The sequence below is a fragment of the Globicephala melas genome, chromosome 7 (genome assembly GCF_963455315.2).
Source record: "Globicephala melas chromosome 7, mGloMel1.2, whole genome shotgun sequence".
Classification (NCBI taxonomy): Eukaryota; Metazoa; Chordata; class Mammalia; order Artiodactyla; family Delphinidae; genus Globicephala; species Globicephala melas.
This window is the reverse complement of record NC_083320.1, coordinates 103,457,365-103,473,427: the sequence shown is the minus strand read 5'-3', so window position 1 is coordinate 103,473,427 and position 16,063 is coordinate 103,457,365. Positions and strand designations below refer to the sequence as shown.

The 16,063-nt window shown below is 51.6% G+C and overlaps 1 protein-coding gene across 29 annotated transcripts in view; it reads left to right on the top strand.

Annotated features, from left to right (window-relative positions):
• Positions 1-16,063, top strand: part of CLASP1 (cytoplasmic linker associated protein 1) — a 264,028-nt gene that overhangs the window by 85,572 nt on the left and 162,393 nt on the right. For 27 of the 29 annotated variants that reach the window (XM_060302570.1, XM_060302562.1, XM_060302569.1 and 24 more), the window contains exons 3-7: positions 279-357; positions 1,772-1,875; positions 2,665-2,756; positions 4,965-5,040; positions 12,751-12,848. In XM_060302570.1, coding sequence (XP_060158553.1) covers positions 279-357; positions 1,772-1,875; positions 2,665-2,756; positions 4,965-5,040; positions 12,751-12,848 — 449 coding nt within the window. Of the gene's footprint in view, positions 1-57; positions 112-278; positions 358-1,771; positions 1,876-2,664; positions 2,757-4,964; positions 5,041-12,750; positions 12,849-16,063 lie in introns of those variants that run through there. The other 2 variants (XM_060302559.1, XM_060302565.1) reach the window with 2 other exon arrangements.

Here is a 16,063-nt window from a genome sequence, read left to right as displayed (position 1 = left end):
CGCGCTCCCACCCTAGAGGGCGGGCGCCCGGGACTCAGGCCGAGGCGGTGGGGGTTGATTCGTGTCTCGCCACCGACTATTTCGTGTTAGCGCTGTAAACAGCCCTTTCCGGCAAGCGGCCCCCCTCCTGACACCCGGCTTAACCCTGCGGGTCGGCGCACGCTCCGGCTCCCGGGCCGCGTCTGAGCCAGAGATGCGGTGGGGCCCCGGGAGCCGGCGGGCGAGGGCGCCGCGCCCCCCGCCGGCCGCTCACGGGGGCCCACTGTTTGCCGTTGCAGGTGGTTCTCCTGGGCATGGACATCCTGTCCTCGCTGGTCACCCGGCTGCAGGATCGGTTCAAGGCACAGATCGGCACAGGTGAGCTCTCTCCTCCTCCAGCCCCCGGCCTTCGCTGGGTCTCGCCAAAGCTTCACTTGGCTGTACCCGCCTTCCACCCTTGCCCTCTAGTCCCCCACCCCCCAGCCCGCCCCCACCCCCTCCTGCATCTTTAGATGCCACGGCTGCCCCGTTGCCCTCGCCCCCCTCCTGGGCGTGGCCGGATCTGCCACCTCCGCACACCTGCTGGCACCCCACTCCCATATCTTTCTGCTGGCTTCTTCCACCTCCCTGTTCTAGTACCAACTATTACTTTGGTTTCTTCCAGTTAGCCATCAGGCTGTGGTGCCAACCAAGCCCTCCTTGTCCCTGACCCTTCCCTTTGAGAGGCATTGCTTTCTCTCTTTGAGAGTCCTGCAGGTCCGATTCAGCTGTATTGTTAACAGATTTTTGTTGTTATGACTGTTTACACTTTGGTTGTAGATGTCATTTCAAGTGTGTGGTAAATGATCATTCTTATTTTGAAGGGAGAGCAGTAAGTCAGAAAAATGAAATAAAAATAACCCCAGGTTCCGTAGATTAAGAGATGATTTAATTCCCGACCTCTGGGCTTTGATGATGACAATACAAACACTAAGCGTCTCTGTGCAGGCATTTCCTTGTAGAATTTCTCGGTTTCAATTGGTTCACGTGTATTTGTTCTGTTAACCGTCTGGTCAGTGTGCACCTTTCGATAAAGTCATGAGCTCTTCCCACTCTGGTACAAACCGCCCATCTGCAAATAAAAAATCCCTCTGAGGAATTTGATGTTTTAGTAGCATTCCATTTCCCCCTAAATTAGCTGAATTGTTCAGGGCTATGTCTTGTAAAAGAAATGTTTATAGATTTTTAGAAGAAGCAAAGAAAATTGACCTCTGATACCCAGGTGCCCTTGGAGCAGTAGTGATGGCCCGCCCCCAGCCATATGGAGGAAGGGCGGAGGAAGGGCAGAGAGCTGCATTCTGTCTGATGAGCTTGGGTGGATGTGATGTAAAAGTAAAAACAGACTGAGCCATAATGCCTGTTCCTCCCACGCTCTCCTCCCCACTCCCCCCGAGCAGACGTGCTGGAGCCCCTCTGTCTAACCTGGATTTCCTTTTGTGTTGACTCTTTCTTGCCACGGTCTTCCATCGACATCCATGTTAATAGCATTTCAGCAGCTTAAAAACATGCTGGAAGCTGCCTAGAGGAAGGTGGGGTAAGGAAGAAGACAAACAGTGTGTCCATGCAAAGGATTTCTGCAGATTCGCCTAGTAGTTCCTGTGGATGGATTTGAGCAGGAAGGGTAGAATTACAGGGGTTGGTGGATTTAGAGTGATGTGCATCATTTAGGCCAGGATTTTGAAATATCCACAGTTGGTGACCACAGGCCACTAGACTAGGTTTTCATTTGATCAGTTTGCATTTTAATTTCCAGTGCTGCCGAGTTTAATAGACAGACTGGGCGACGCTAAAGACTCTGTGAGGGAACAAGACCAGGCCCTGCTGCTGAAGATCATGGATCAGGCTGCTAACCCCCAGGTGAGGCGGGGCAGGGCGGGCTCGGGGTGTTGCTGCAGAGCGCCAGTGGGTTTCAGAGGAAAAGTTTCATGGCGTTTTATCTGGCCCCTCTTCTCCCCATAGGATATTTAAACAACAAACAGCAGAAGGTATACCTTTGAATAAGTTAGTGGACTTAACATGGGTACCGAGTGCTTGGTTTGATCCATTAGAGTTGAGCTCATTTACATAACTGACTCTGTGAGTCTCTGAAAAGATGCAGCTGTGGTGTCGGGGCACTCAGAGGCCTGGCTGCAGCCCTGGTCCCTGTCTGCTGGTGAGCTGGGGCTGCCAGGGGTCCAGCTGTCCATTGTTGTGGGGTGGGGCGGGGCGGGGCGGGGAGGCGTCAGGAAAAGCCTTCCCAGGAAAGGTAAAGCCTGCATTGGCCTGAAAAGCTGAGCAGCTGTTTGGCTTGTGGATGGGGTGGGCACAGCTGTTCAAGCTGAGAGAGCAGTGTCAGTATGTGACCTTGGGCCTCATTTTCCTCACCCATAAAATGGGGACAGTTTCACCTCCCTTTCAGGGCTGTCGGGAGAATTAAACGAAATTGTATAAAGGAATGTGTTTTGACCGTTTTGAACTTGATATACGAGCATAAGTTACCATTTTCCAGCAAGCTCTTGAGAGCGCTTAATGAGCTGGTGGAGGTGGGGAGGGCTTTGGCACCTGTTGCGACGTGTCCCCCCCCCCCCCGACCCCCGTGGGCCCCGCGTTGGACGGGGCTGCAGAAGCTGCCCTCTCTCCTCTCCCCCCCGTCCTCTGCGCCTGCAGTACGTGTGGGACCGGATGCTGGGAGGCTTCAAGCACAAGAACTTCCGCACCCGGGAAGGCACGTGTCTCTGCCTGGTCGCCACACTCAACGCGTAAGTCTGGTGGGGCCTCAGGGTGTCCTCGGCTGAGCTTTTGTATCTGTAACTGTTAATTCTGAAATCATCACGAATCTACTGGAAGTTATAGGGAAACGTCCTGGGAGGTGCCGCGCACCCACCTGTCGTCTTGCGTGTCTGTAGTGCAGGGTCCAGACCAGGAAGTTGGTGTAGATACGATCCACAGAGCTTGTTCAGGTTCATCCAGGATGCACGCATGTCGTGTGTGCGCAGCTGTGACACGGGTGCAGCTCTGGGTAACTCATTGCCATGTTCAAGGTGCAGACCCGTACCTCGCCCCAGGCGCCCCCATGCTGCCACTCATGTACTCTCCAGCTCTGCGATTTCGTTATTTTATGAATGGAATCACACAGAATGTGACCGTTTGAGACTGACCTTTTTTTCCCTCTCAGCGTAATTCCCTTGAGATGGCATACATGTTGTTGCCTGAACAGTAGTTTGTTCCTTTTTATTGATGAGTAGAATTCCCTGGTATAGACGTATCATAGTGTGTTTAACAGTTCACCCGTTGAAGGACATTTGAATATTTCCAGTTTTTGGTTATTTCAAATAATACTGTTGTGAACACACATGTACCAGTTTCTGCATGAACAGAAGTTTTCATTTCTCTTGGGTCAGCGCCCAAGAGTACAATTGCTGGGTCGTTTGGTAGATTCATCTTTACTTTTAAGAGAAACTGCCAAACTATTTTCCAGAGTGGTCTGCATCATTTTGCATTCCCACCAGCAGTGTACGAATGATTCATTTCTTCATTTCCTCGCTAGCATTGAATGTTACCACTCTCTTTAATTTTAACCATTTTGATATGCGTGTAGTGCTGTGTCATTGCGGTTTTAATTTGTGTTTCCCTAATAACTGTTGATGTTGAACATTTTTTTAAGTGCTTATTTGCAGGAGAGCCTTTTTTTTTTCTTTTTTTTTTGGCGGTACGCGGGCCTCTCACTGTTGTGGCCTCTCCCGTTGCTCCGGATGCGCGGGCTCAGTGGCCGTGGCTCACGGGCCTAGCCGCTCCGTGGTATGTGGGATCTTCCCGGACCGGAGCACGAACCCGTGTCCCCTGCATCGGCAGGTGGACTCTCAACCACTGCGCCACCAGAGAAGCCCAGGAGAGCCTTTTTTAAAATTACAAATCACCTTTTCTGATTACGAAAGTAATACTGTGTATATCACAGAAAATTTACATAAAAAAGAAAATGATTATTGTCTATAATTCTGCCACCTTCAGATAATCACTGTTAACATGTAGCATTTTGTTCCAGCATTAAGAGTTTTATTATTTTTAAAAACAAAATGGAGATTGTAACGTTTATATTACCTTATAAGTTTTTCTCTCTTAATGTGCTAGACTTCTCGGGACCATTAAATTCGGTCTCTGAAGCTTTTTTTTGTTTGTTTGCACCACGTGGCATGCAGGATCTTAGTTCCCCAGCCAGGGATCGAACCCTGTGCCGCCTGCAGTGGAAGCACGGAGTCTTAACCACTGGACTGCCAGGGAAGTCCCTGGTCTCTGAAGCTTCTAAAAAATGTTTCTAGCCTTTGCTTACTGTAGTTCCGCATCTAAGAATTTGTCCTAAGAGAGTACTCAGGAAGGAATCGGGGAGAGTGTTGTTGACAGAGGGTGTCTGTGACAGCGTTTAGTTTATGGCGGTGAACAGCTGGAGATAGCTGAGCTGTCCTCCAACAGGGCATCATTCAACTGGCGTCCTCTCAGCCGTTTATCGCAGTCTGTCTTCAAGCGGTTATTAACTGAATGTCTGGTGTGGCAGAGAGCCACACAGCAGGGCAATAGGGGAGGACCCCGGAACCTGCCGGGTGGCTGAGTGCACTGAGTTGGCCAGAGTAGGGACCACCGCATGACGCATGGCAGTGTCAAGACGACAGGACCCCACGTGGGCGAGGCTGCGGCCGCGGCCTGGCAGCGAAGGGCTGGGCCAGGTGCAGGGACCCCGAGCCGGGGTGGGGGTGGGGGCGCTTGTCCTAAGAGGCACTCATAGTTTAGAACTGTGCGGAGGGGCCGTGCGGGTGTGCGTTTAGTTTGGAAGCAGAGGGGGAAGGGGAAGGGGCGAGCCTTGGTGGGCGGTGGCGATGGGCCCAGGGAGGGAGGGAAGGAAGGGGTGAGAGGGAGGAGAGGCAGTGTGCTTTCCTCTCTTCCCACCAACAGTAAAGCACTGCTTTTGTTTTCAGCTCTGGAGCACATACCTTAACACTGAGCAAGATTGTGCCACATATATGTAACCTGCTCGGAGATCCAAACAGCCAGGTGAGTGTATTTAGTGAGAAAGAAATCATTGGCTGTAGACGGTGAGGGTGCATTTTGGTTCTGGGTGGGACTTTATTTCTCTCTCTAGAGCTCGGGGTGTTGGTTGAGGTGATGGGTGTTAGTGCCCAGTAGCATTTATCAGCGTCTTTGGTGGATGGGGGCCCGCTTTGCCCTCTTCTCCACGTTGGGATGGGCCCTCACTAGCCTGTAAAGTGATGTCATCAGACCAGCCTCCAAGAGAAGGCACTCTGGTCACCATCTCTGCAGCTAGAGGGGTGGGTGTTGGGAGGGAGCGACGGTGATGGCGGAGCAGCGGCCCCCTTCTGGGGTGGGAGAGGTGGGCTGGACAGGGCCTGCGGGGGCCTCTTGGAGGTGACAGAGAGGGCCCACGTTTTGTTTTGAGCGGTGGCCACATTGGTGCATACAACTGTGGAAACACTTCAGACTGACCTATGCACGTTATTTTGTATAAAGTAAAACAAAACCCCAAAAACGTCAAAGCACCACTTCCCTGGTGTCAGGGTGCGTGGGTGGGGCTTTGCTAAGCAGTGAGCAGGCAGCCCGGGCCCCGGAAGTGCCAGTTCTCTCCCAGGTCAGTTCTGGTTATCACCCAGAGCCCTGTCTGTCACGTTGGCTCACACACCTGGTTAGATGAGGGGCTGAAAATAGGATCAGTGACTCACAAAAAAATGTACACCTGCCCGTTGAACGGCATGGGATCGGAGTGCGCAGGTGCACCGGTAGGTGGCTGTTCAGTAGGAAACACCGCAGTACTGTGTGGCCCCCGGTGGTCTGGATCCGGCAGATCTGTGGATGCCTGGAGGGTTGGTGGCCCCCCTCCCCGCGCAGTGTTCAGGGGTCGACGGTACGTGGTGGACAGCATCTGTCAGTCTTGACTGGCGATGGCTACAGTGCCCTCCATAGATGACTCTGCCCTTCCTCCACCGCCCCCAGCTCAGCTCCGAGGGCCCTTGGGTCGCAGAGCCTCCTGTTCCGCATCCTTTCTCCCTCCTCATCTCTGCCCTTGATCCCGGCTGTGTTTCCCGCTCCCTCTTTGGTGCCCTGCTGCGCTCCCCTTCCCGTCGCCGGCCGCTCCTCCTGCCTTCTTGCTCGCTGCCGGCCTGTGTCCCTGCTCTCCCTCACCTGCACCCACTTGCTTCTTTCCGTGCATCCTCTATCCAGCCTTCACTGAAAATATCTGACGTTGGAAATTTGAGTTTTAGATACTTTTATTTCCTGGATCATACTTTATGTTCATCATCAATTGGAAAATAACTGAAGCTACTTTTATTTTTAAATTTTTTGGCCACACTGCGGCATGCGGGCTCTTAGTTCCCGGACCGGGGACCGAACCTGCACCCCTTGCATTGGAAGCGTGGAGTCCTAACCACTGGACCGCCAGGGGAGTCCCTAACTGAAGCTACTTTTAAAAAAGATTCTGAATTACCAGATGGACTATTTTGCCTTTTTGTCCCCTTAACGTCTTGTCTCCACTTTGCTTTCTGTGGAAAAAAGGTCCTTTATGGGGGTCACTCCTTGAGGCTGTCACTGCTACCACGTGGCCCCTTCGGTAGAGCAGGAGAGCCTGCTGGGCTGGTCGAGGCTCTTTGTTCCTCACTCGGGTGCCTGCACCGGCCTGACAGGTGATATGTGTATCCCCGCCGGCCTCAGAGAAGCAGCGTGCTGGGGTGAACGAGGCCAGGCTCAGTGGGCGGCTGTCAGCAGTCCGGAGTGGCAGCGCCTGTAGCCAGTTTCCCACACTGAGCATCGGAGGAGTCCTTAGGAGTGTTTACCCGCACGTGTGCGCGCGTGTGCAGACACAGACACGCGGTCCTCACCTCCCAGCACCCGGGGGCTCCACGCCCGCTCCTCTGATGCTATATAACCCACTTACTCATCCCTCCTTCCAGGGTGCGTGTGTATGTCGCGTGTGCTTGTGCTCCTGACTTTATTTTCATTTTCTCGTCAGTCTTTCCTGCTGGTCTCTGAACCTTGAGGGTCAGGACTACCCCTGTCTCCTCTGTATCGTCCCAGGACTGCCTTCCAGCGGCCTTAGGACTGAGTAGACTCCCCATGGCTACCTGGGCGGTGTTCGCCTCTTAGCCATGAATGCCTCAGGCCGGAGAGGACAGTCGTGTGTTTTGCTGGTGCTGTCACTGCCCTGGGCCCCTGACCTTGTGGTCGGCTTGCATCCAGCTCTCAGTCCTCTGCGGGGGTGAGTGAGTGTGTGTGTGTGTGCGTGTGTGTGTGTGTGTGTGTGTGTTGAGCCCCGCAAACACTCCTGCCCCAGAGGCTGTGAGTCCTTTGGTACTGGTCTGAGTGCAGAGCGACTCAGCTTCCCAGAGCGGGCGCCCATGCGCAGGCTTTGCGTGGCTCAGGATGCTTTTGGCTGCTGAAAGTAACTCAAAATCCAACTCAGAATCACCAGAGCAGTGGGGAAAATGTATCATCCCGTGTGTAGGGGGGGCCCGAGGTAGGGAGGCCGCAGGGCCTGTTATCGGCTCAGTGATGTTCCCAGGACTGCGCGTCCCGCTCCACTTCTGCTGGGCTGCCCACCCCCTGGGCTTTGTCCTCTGCAGCTCTGCTCACGGGCCCTGTGTGGTACAGCCCAGCTGCACGCGTGTCCCGCGTGCCTGGCAGATGAAAGCCCGGTGCTCCTATGTGCCTCTCCTGTTTTCAGCTTTTCTAGATTGAAAGGTTCAAACGGAGGTAGAAGTGGAGAGAATGACGTACAGCATCCCCTCGGGCCCGCCCTCCGGCCTCAGCAGCTGACCAGACGAGGCCAGTTTACTTTCATCTTTTTGCCTCCCCCACCCCATTGTTTGGAAGCAAAATGTAGATTATTTTGAAGGAAATCTTAGACATTGGTTCATTTAATTCTTAAATACTCTAAAGGGTAAGGCCTCTCCACCCCCGCAAGCCCCCCACATAACCTTAACACCATTTTCACCTCCTGTCCCTCAAGAATGCCTGATTCTCTCATGTCATTAAGCGCCCAGTCCACGTGCACGTTTCCCTGAGTGTCCCTGCGTTTACCTGCTTTCGCAGAGTGGACGGGCGTCCTCCGGAAGCTTTGCTCAGGTTCCCTGTCGTGTCTCGCGAGAGCCGCATCCTGTGCCGCGGTGTTAGCCCGCTGTCAGGGAAGGGACCAGGGTTATGGGGTGGCCTTACACTCGGGAGACTTTATCTCCCGAGCCGAGAACAGGGCCAGGGAGGACGGCGCCGGGGCATCCGAGACACCTGCTCGATGGGGAGCCCCTTTGTCAGATAAGGAGAACTCCAGTTCTGCCTGCAGACCTCTGACTTCATAGCTGCTCAGCTGGCCTAGGGCAGGCAGCGGTCGCCTCCGCAGGGCCTCGCCCCGCTGCCTGCCGTCTGTTTTGCTGAGGAGTTTGATCCGCATCTTCAGAGTCTAGAAGCATCTTGGGGTGGCTGAGGGGCCGGCACTGATCTCAGAGCTCTCTGCAGCTGGCCCTGGGCTGGCTGGCTGGCTGGGCTTAGCAGGGAGGGGCAGGGGAAGGAAGCCCCCGCAGAGGGTTTGACTGGTACCTGAGGAGTGGGCGGGTCTGAGACATCCTCTCTGTGGGCGGGTGGCTGCGGGGACAGGGTGGCTTTGGCCTCGAGTGGGTTTCCGGGTGCCATCCCTGTCCCTGGGGGTGAAGTTCCCCCTGGAGTTTCCGCTGTGTAGGGAGCCCGTTCCTGGTGCCCACCTTGGGGTGCAGCGTGGAGCAGTGAGGTGACCGTGGGCCCCAGCAGGTGGCTAGCCCGCCAGGCTCCGCCCTCCTCTGTGTCACAGTCAGCGGTGGCCCGGTGAGCGAGGTCGTAGATTTGAAGGCCTCAGGCTCTCTAAAGCCTTCGGCCAGGGCCCGGCAGGTGGAGCTTAATGTACGGGGCCCTGGTCTTTTGCTGTCCTGGTGGCCTGAGCTCTTGGGGTCATTTGCGTGGCGAGCCTGCGGGTGGGCAGAAGCGTGTGGGGCCCCCGTGGCGGCCTGTGGAGGGAGCACTGCATGGTCCCTTCAGCCCGAACCGACTTGCTTTGAGGGGACGCCCCTCCTCAGTTGGGCTGCGATACTTTGTAGTGCCACAGACAATCTGTTCTGTGATTCTTGGGTCGTTTAGATCCTCAGATGCTCCCTGGCCCTGGAGCTTTCTAAGCCTGAGGAATAGCTATTTAAAGGCTAAGGTTGCTGGTCTGAGAGATGTAGATGATACCAGTCCCACCGGCCACTGTGCTGAGTGCTTTATGCATATAAACACGGGGCACAAACCGCTGGCCTGTGTCTGTGCACATACACTTGTCTGCAGGATGACTTCACTTCACGTGTGGAGTTTGGGTTTGCAAGTTGACATTTGGGAGGAGCGTTTCTGAGCTTCCGCAGAAGAGTGAAGGTGGGGCAGAGCTGTACCTGTGCCCCACGGCTACATGTTGGCGGCCGCCTGCCCGAGGCTGGGCATCCCCCCTTCCCCCGCCAGCGGGTCCCGGGCCGGGGCCATTGGTCATCGTGCACCCACCTTGCTCCACGCATCATGTTACCTGCCTGGGCCGTGTAGCGCCCCCAGTTTGGCACGTAATAGGCAGTCAAATATTTGTTGAATTGAATCCATTTTTTTTCTTTCTATTATTCTTCTTCTTATTTTTTTGTGGTACGCGGGCCTCTCACTGCCGTGGCCTCTCCCGTTGTGGAGCACAGGCTCCGGACGCACAGGCTCAGCGGCCATGGCTCATGGGCCCAGCCGCTCTGCGGCATGTGGGATCTTCCCGGACCGGGGCACAAACCCGTGTCCCCTGCATCGGCAGGCGGACTCTCAACCACTGCGCCACCAGGAAAGCCCTCTTTCCATTATTTTTTTTAATCTCAAAGCAGCCTTCCACTTACGAAGGAGAAAATGGAGACTAAAAGAGTTTAAAACACAGCATTGTAAAGCAGTTGTACTCCAATAAGGATGTATAAATGAATGAATGAATGAAAGTTTAAATGCTTTGTCCAAAGTTATGGCAGCCTCCAAATGGCCAAGTAAGTCCTCAGGCCTACTTTGACTCTAAGGCTAGTAATTTTATTAATTAATTGGATGAATGAGTGAAAGATTCTTTAAATTCTATAGCCCTTTACCATTTCAAAAGTTTCACACATGATTTCATATAATCTCATAATAACCCCATTTCTCCTACCCCAATATTGCCCCTCCCCCTTCCCTCTCCCCACTGGCAACCACTACTTTGTTCTCTATATATGGGAGTCTCGCTCTTTTTTGTTTTATTCACTAGTTTGTTGTGTTGTTTAGATTCCACATATAAGCAATATGTTACAGTATTTGTCTTTCTCTGTCTGACTTATTTCACTTAGAAGGCTAGTCATTTCTCCACTAAATCCCTTAAACTCTTCATAGCCCAGACTTTGTAAGTAGCAGACAGGGTATCGATTGCTCTTTAAAGGGGGTCCCCGGTGTGATCTGCTCTGGCTCTGAGCAGACGTCATCACTAGAAAGTAAGCCACGGCGATGCACTTGTCACTGATTCTCAAGACAGGGCATTGACTGCTTTTGTGAGATGTGCATGTTTCAATAGGGAAATGTTCCCTAACATCAGAAATTATTTCCTTTCCAAAATAAACTGGTAATCTCCGTTAGTCAGCTCAGGCTGCCATTACAAAATACCGTAGACTGGGAGGCCTAAACCATGGAAGTTTGTCTCTCACAGTTCTGGAGGCCGGCAGTCCTGGAACAGGGTGTCGGTGTGGCCGCACTCTACTGAGCGTTCTCTTCCTGGCTAGCAGACACATGGAGCTGTCTGGTGTCTCTCTTATAAAGACGCCCCTCCTATTATTATCAGGACCCACTCTTACGACCTCATTTAACCTTAACTACCTTCCTTATGGGCCTGTCTCTAACTGCCATCATCAACATATGAATTGTTTTGGGGGCTGGTGGGTCACACACACAGTTTGGTGCATAGCATCAGGTTTTGGGTGAGAAGTAATAAGAACTTAGAATTTGCCTTTTTCTATCACAAGGGGGAAAATTGTAAACAAAATTACGTATCGTATACCGCTGTTAAATCAAAGGGTAACTTGGCAGTGTTCAGAGCTGTAAACTGTTTGTACCCCTGCTTCTTTCCTCTCTGTTTCTTTGATTTCATTGCTTGAGACCAAATCTGCAATCGTGGTTGCTCTCTTGTCTTTGCTGGCTGTCCTCCCCTCGGCACCCCTGGGCACCCCTGGGCACCCCACAGTCTGGCCTTGAGTCCATTGGATTTATAAACTTTTTTTCTTCCCACCTTTCTATTGGCAAAATTTTAGACCTATAGAAAAATGGAAAGGGGGGTATAGTGAACACCCATATTTACCATTTAACTTTTGTCACATTTGTCTTATATCTCAACGTGTATACACACATGTGTACACACACACACACACACACACACACACACAGAAATAGACCTTTTTTCTTGAACCATTCGGAAGTATCTAGCACACGATCTTTTTACTCCTAGGTACTTCAGTGTGTGTCTGCTAACAACAGGGATATTTTTGTGTAATCACATGTTTTCACATCCAAGAAATTTAACATTGATACAGCTATAATGTTTGCTATACACACAGCCCATATTCAAAGTTCCCTGTTTTGTTTTTTTTGTGTGTGTGTTTTTTTTGGTTTTGTTTTTGTTTTTTGCGGTATGCGGGCCTCTCACTGTTGTGGCCTCTCCCGTTGCGGAGCACAGGCTCCGGACGCGCAGGCCCAGCGGCCGTGGCTCACGGGCCCAGCCGCTCCGCGGCATGTGGGATCTTCCCGGACCAGGGCACGAACCTGTGTCCCCTGCATCGGCAGGTGGACTTTCAACCACTGCGCCACCAGGGAAGCCCTAGCGCCACCAGGGAAGCCCTGTGTGTGTGTTTTTTTTAAGTCCGTTCTGTCTCTCGAGCCTTACATATCGCGACCTTTCTTTTCCTATCTGTGTTTGGCCAGACCGCTGCCTTGCTCTTCCTGAAGTGTATGCCTTGCTTCTCTGCTTTCATGCCTCTGCGCAGGCTGCTTACCTTGTTTGGAGCCTGTCTCATTCCATCTTTCCCTGGTAAAATGCTGTGTTTCTAAATACATTTTAAGTGGTTCCTTCCTCTTCCATAAACTGTTTCTTGGTATCCTCTGGTGTGCTGTCTCCCTTCCCTAAACTACGTGAGCTCTTTGTACTCTTTTGTATAACATTTATTACATCCTGCCCTGTGTTAAATGTAGAATTTATGGACTTTTTTCCCATCTCCCTTTTAGAACTATGAGCTTCTTGAACGCAGTCTCCGTGTAGCCTCTACCATCCTTTTTTGTTGCTCCCTCAGTATTTATTTGACCTACATCCAGAATGTTTTACATCGTGTTTTATTTTTAGAATAATTCATTTGTTTGTAGTGTTTTCTATTTCGGAAAGGCGGTCTGGTTTCCAGACATCGTCTTAAAGGATGGAAAGAACTAAGGGGTGTGGACTTTAGCAGGTACATAGGGATGGGATCTGAATTTTTTCCTCCTCTTTGGAACTGTGCCCCCAGAGTCAAAGCTGTCAAACACAGCTGTGTCTAGTCCCATGCCCCTTAAGGGTTGTGTTTAGAATCGCGCTGGTGAGTGGGTGATAAACTTGGGGTGTTGTATAGCCTGTTGTGTCCGCAGCAGGAAGTGCTGGGGAATGACACAGAGCAGCTGTAAGATCTCTTCTTTTACATCTAGGTTCGAGATGCAGCAATAAACAGCTTAGTGGAAATTTACAGACATGTAGGAGAACGTGTGAGGGCAGATCTCAGTAAGAAAGGATTGCCACAGTCCCGGTGAGTTCAGACTTTTTTCCTTTCTTCTGCTCTTTCCCCCTGTACTCTTTCTCAGTTAACATCTTGGTTTGCACTGCTTATTTTGTTGTGGTAATTTTACTGAAAGAATATACTGTGAGAGGATCGGTGGATGGAGATCGCACCCAGATCACGTGTCAGGGGCCCCCTTTCATTCCACTTGCTCAAAAGTAAGACTTTCTCACTCAGACGTCTAGCCAGGTCCCCTGCCACATACCGATTTTAGAAGCATATTTAAAAGTGTTTGGTGTTGGAAGATTCAGCATTCTCTCGGTTCATACGGTTCTACATTTTGTATACGCACGACACCTAGTATAGTAGGGGCTTGGAGAATATTTGTTTGAATGAAGCCTTTCCAGGATGAGTCTGGATAGAAACATATAAGTAATAATTCTGGAAAACATCTTTGAAATGATAGCTTTCTGGTCAGCAATGCCAGTCTCAATGTCCAAGTCTCCAGTGCAAGGAGATCAGTGTCTTATCACATCCAGGACAACTTGAGTCCACAGATGTTTCTGTCGTAGTCAGAATTTTAAAAGTAATGAAAAATCACTCACCTATGATTTTACCTACGACGGGGAAACCTTACACCAAATGAATTCTAAGCCTTTTGCCCGTCAATTCCATCGTGGGAGAAAGTGATATGAAAATTCTGGGAAGTTAGGCCTGGATGGGACTCACAGAGTGGCTTGTCTGGCCTGTCACTGTGTCCACGGGGACAGCAGAGGCCCGGCGGCAGGAAGTGGCTGGAGAGATCACCCAGCTAGCAAGTCAGGGCTCAGACTGAAGTCCTGTTCTTCATTTTCTCCACCCCGTTCCACAGAAGAGCTTACAGACTCTTGGGCATCTCGATGTGGGATGGAATGTTGAAATATACAGGAGCCGTCTGCCGTGATGCCCCTTAGCCAGGTGTGACGGAAGTGGGCCACCTGACTTACCCTGCAGTCGGGGTGCCTGGAGCTCCTGGAGGGGGAGCATCTTTCTTTGTTGAGAGTCACATCTGACCCCAGTGCTGCTCTCACCATGGCCCCTGTAATTTTTTTTTTTTTTAAGCACTACAAGACTTTATAATGGTGCTGGAAATAGTCCATGCTAGCAGACAGTGTGATCCATGAGCCCTGGGGGAGGGGTCGGCAGGGAGTGTGGCAGAGACCGCCTGTTTATACCGAGAGCCTTTCAGTGGGACAGAGGCAGCAGATGAGAATACAACGACTTTTCGTGTTTTTTACAAGAGGCAATCTGTGAGAACGGGGGTTTTTAATTCCTGTGTTTCATGAACCTCGACCTTCTGGTCTTTGAATAGATGGTGAGAACGCTTAGGAGGGAGCTGCATTAGAAAGTACTGACCAGGCTGTTAGGGAAAACTGGAGGGTGCAGATGAGCAGGAGAGCAGCGGTGGCTGTAGGGGTGGCTATTGAGTGATGACGTCACCAGCATTGTCGGGGAAGCAGGCCTTGGGCAGCGAAACCCTCTCCTGCTTCCACACGGCATCACTGTGCTGAGTAGCTCACGGTGAGCCTAGGCCATGACCCACCCCGTCTTCCCCGTGGGATTCGGGGGTCGTGTCCGATGGTTGCTGTAGCAGCCGACGACGGGGAGGTGACATGGTGAAACTGAGATCTAGAGAGATGAGCACAGGAGGCAGCTCACTCTGCAGGCCTGCTTGCAGGGGTGGCCCGGGCTGCGGGCTGGGAGCTTGGATGTGGGGGGCTTCCACCATTTCCACAGAGTGGGCTGGGGGTGGGGGGGTCTCTTGCTGCAGCCCGGCCGGGGCGTGGCTGCCCTCCTGCTCTCCTGCGGGGGTCTGGCGATTGCGGAGCCTTAGGCAGGGGGTGCCTGGTGACCAGCGCCCGTAAGCCCTGCCCTCAGACTCAGCGAGCTCTCCCAGTGGCCGGCGTTCCACCCGCGGCGTCACAGCTTGTGGCTGGGGAATTCAGCCTGTGACTCTAGTGGGAAGCTTGCTGGGCTTTCCGTGGACTTCACCCCACACGCCCTTTCTCTTTGCTGATTTTCCTTGTGCGCTTTTACCGTAATGATCACAGCTGGGAGTGCAACTCTGTGCTGAGGCCTGTGAGTCCTCCTAGTGAATCATGAAACCTGGGGTGGTCTTGGGGACCCCTGCACGGAGATGGGTTCGGGTAAGATCCCTCCTGGAGCTGGGGTTAGAACCTTCTCTTCCAGATTCCCAGTCATGTGGTTTCTTTCCCCCCATCACCCCTCACCCCCTTTTAAAAAGGAAATATTAAATAAATATTAAAAAGAAGCTACAGAAGAGTTAGAGCCTCTGTGAACAGGAATGAGAGTTTCCATTATCTCATGTTAGCTAAAATCCTTCCTCAAAATTCTGGACCGAAAGGAGAGGGTGAGCTTAGGGAAATGGACCCACATCTTTTACAGCCATTATTGTAAAACTCTGGCAGACACACAGTGCTTGGAGAACTAGGCTGTTAGTTCTTTAAAAACTGTAGTGAAAGGATCGGAAACTTCATGTTTCTTTGTATTTATGACAAGACAGTTACGTGGGATCTCACACTGTGAGGGCCAGAGGCTCCGGCCGCCACCTTAATTTTGTTGGGGACCGTGTCCAAGTGAAACAACACATGGAAAGAATCTCCTACTGTTTGGGATACTGTTTGGGAAATTCAGTATCTGCTATGTGTGGCTCCAAGTGGCTGACTGGAATACTTGAATATTCTAGACTTCTTTTACGTCATTACAGGGTTTTTTTGTTAACTGTGTGAGAGCATAGGGGAGTCTTCAGCTTGGCAAGATTCCATAGCACTAACAAAACAGTGTGGAATTTGCTTGATGTTTTCTAAAACTTGCGCTTAGTCCTGGAATAAAAACGTTATCGTCTTCCGAGTTTGTTCATTGAGCGAGTGCTGTATTTGAGAAGATTAATTGAATCTCTAGGAAATAACGTGATGAAAAAGAATGCCTTCCTAATGTCAGCTACCTGACTTAGGGAATAAGAGTAATGATCTGATTTTGGCAGTAGTTTTCTTTGCCCATTTCACAGTTGGGAAGAGAGACTCGTACGCTCTCAGTTTCACTTTGGAGGAGCTGGAATCATGCTTTGGGGCCATGTGTTCAGTAGTTGTTGGAGTATTTCATCTGCTGGCTAAAGTCATGTTCCTCCCGAGAAGGGAGTGGAGATGTTTGGCCCAGTCTTCATTTTAGGAGGTGTCTCCCCTCCG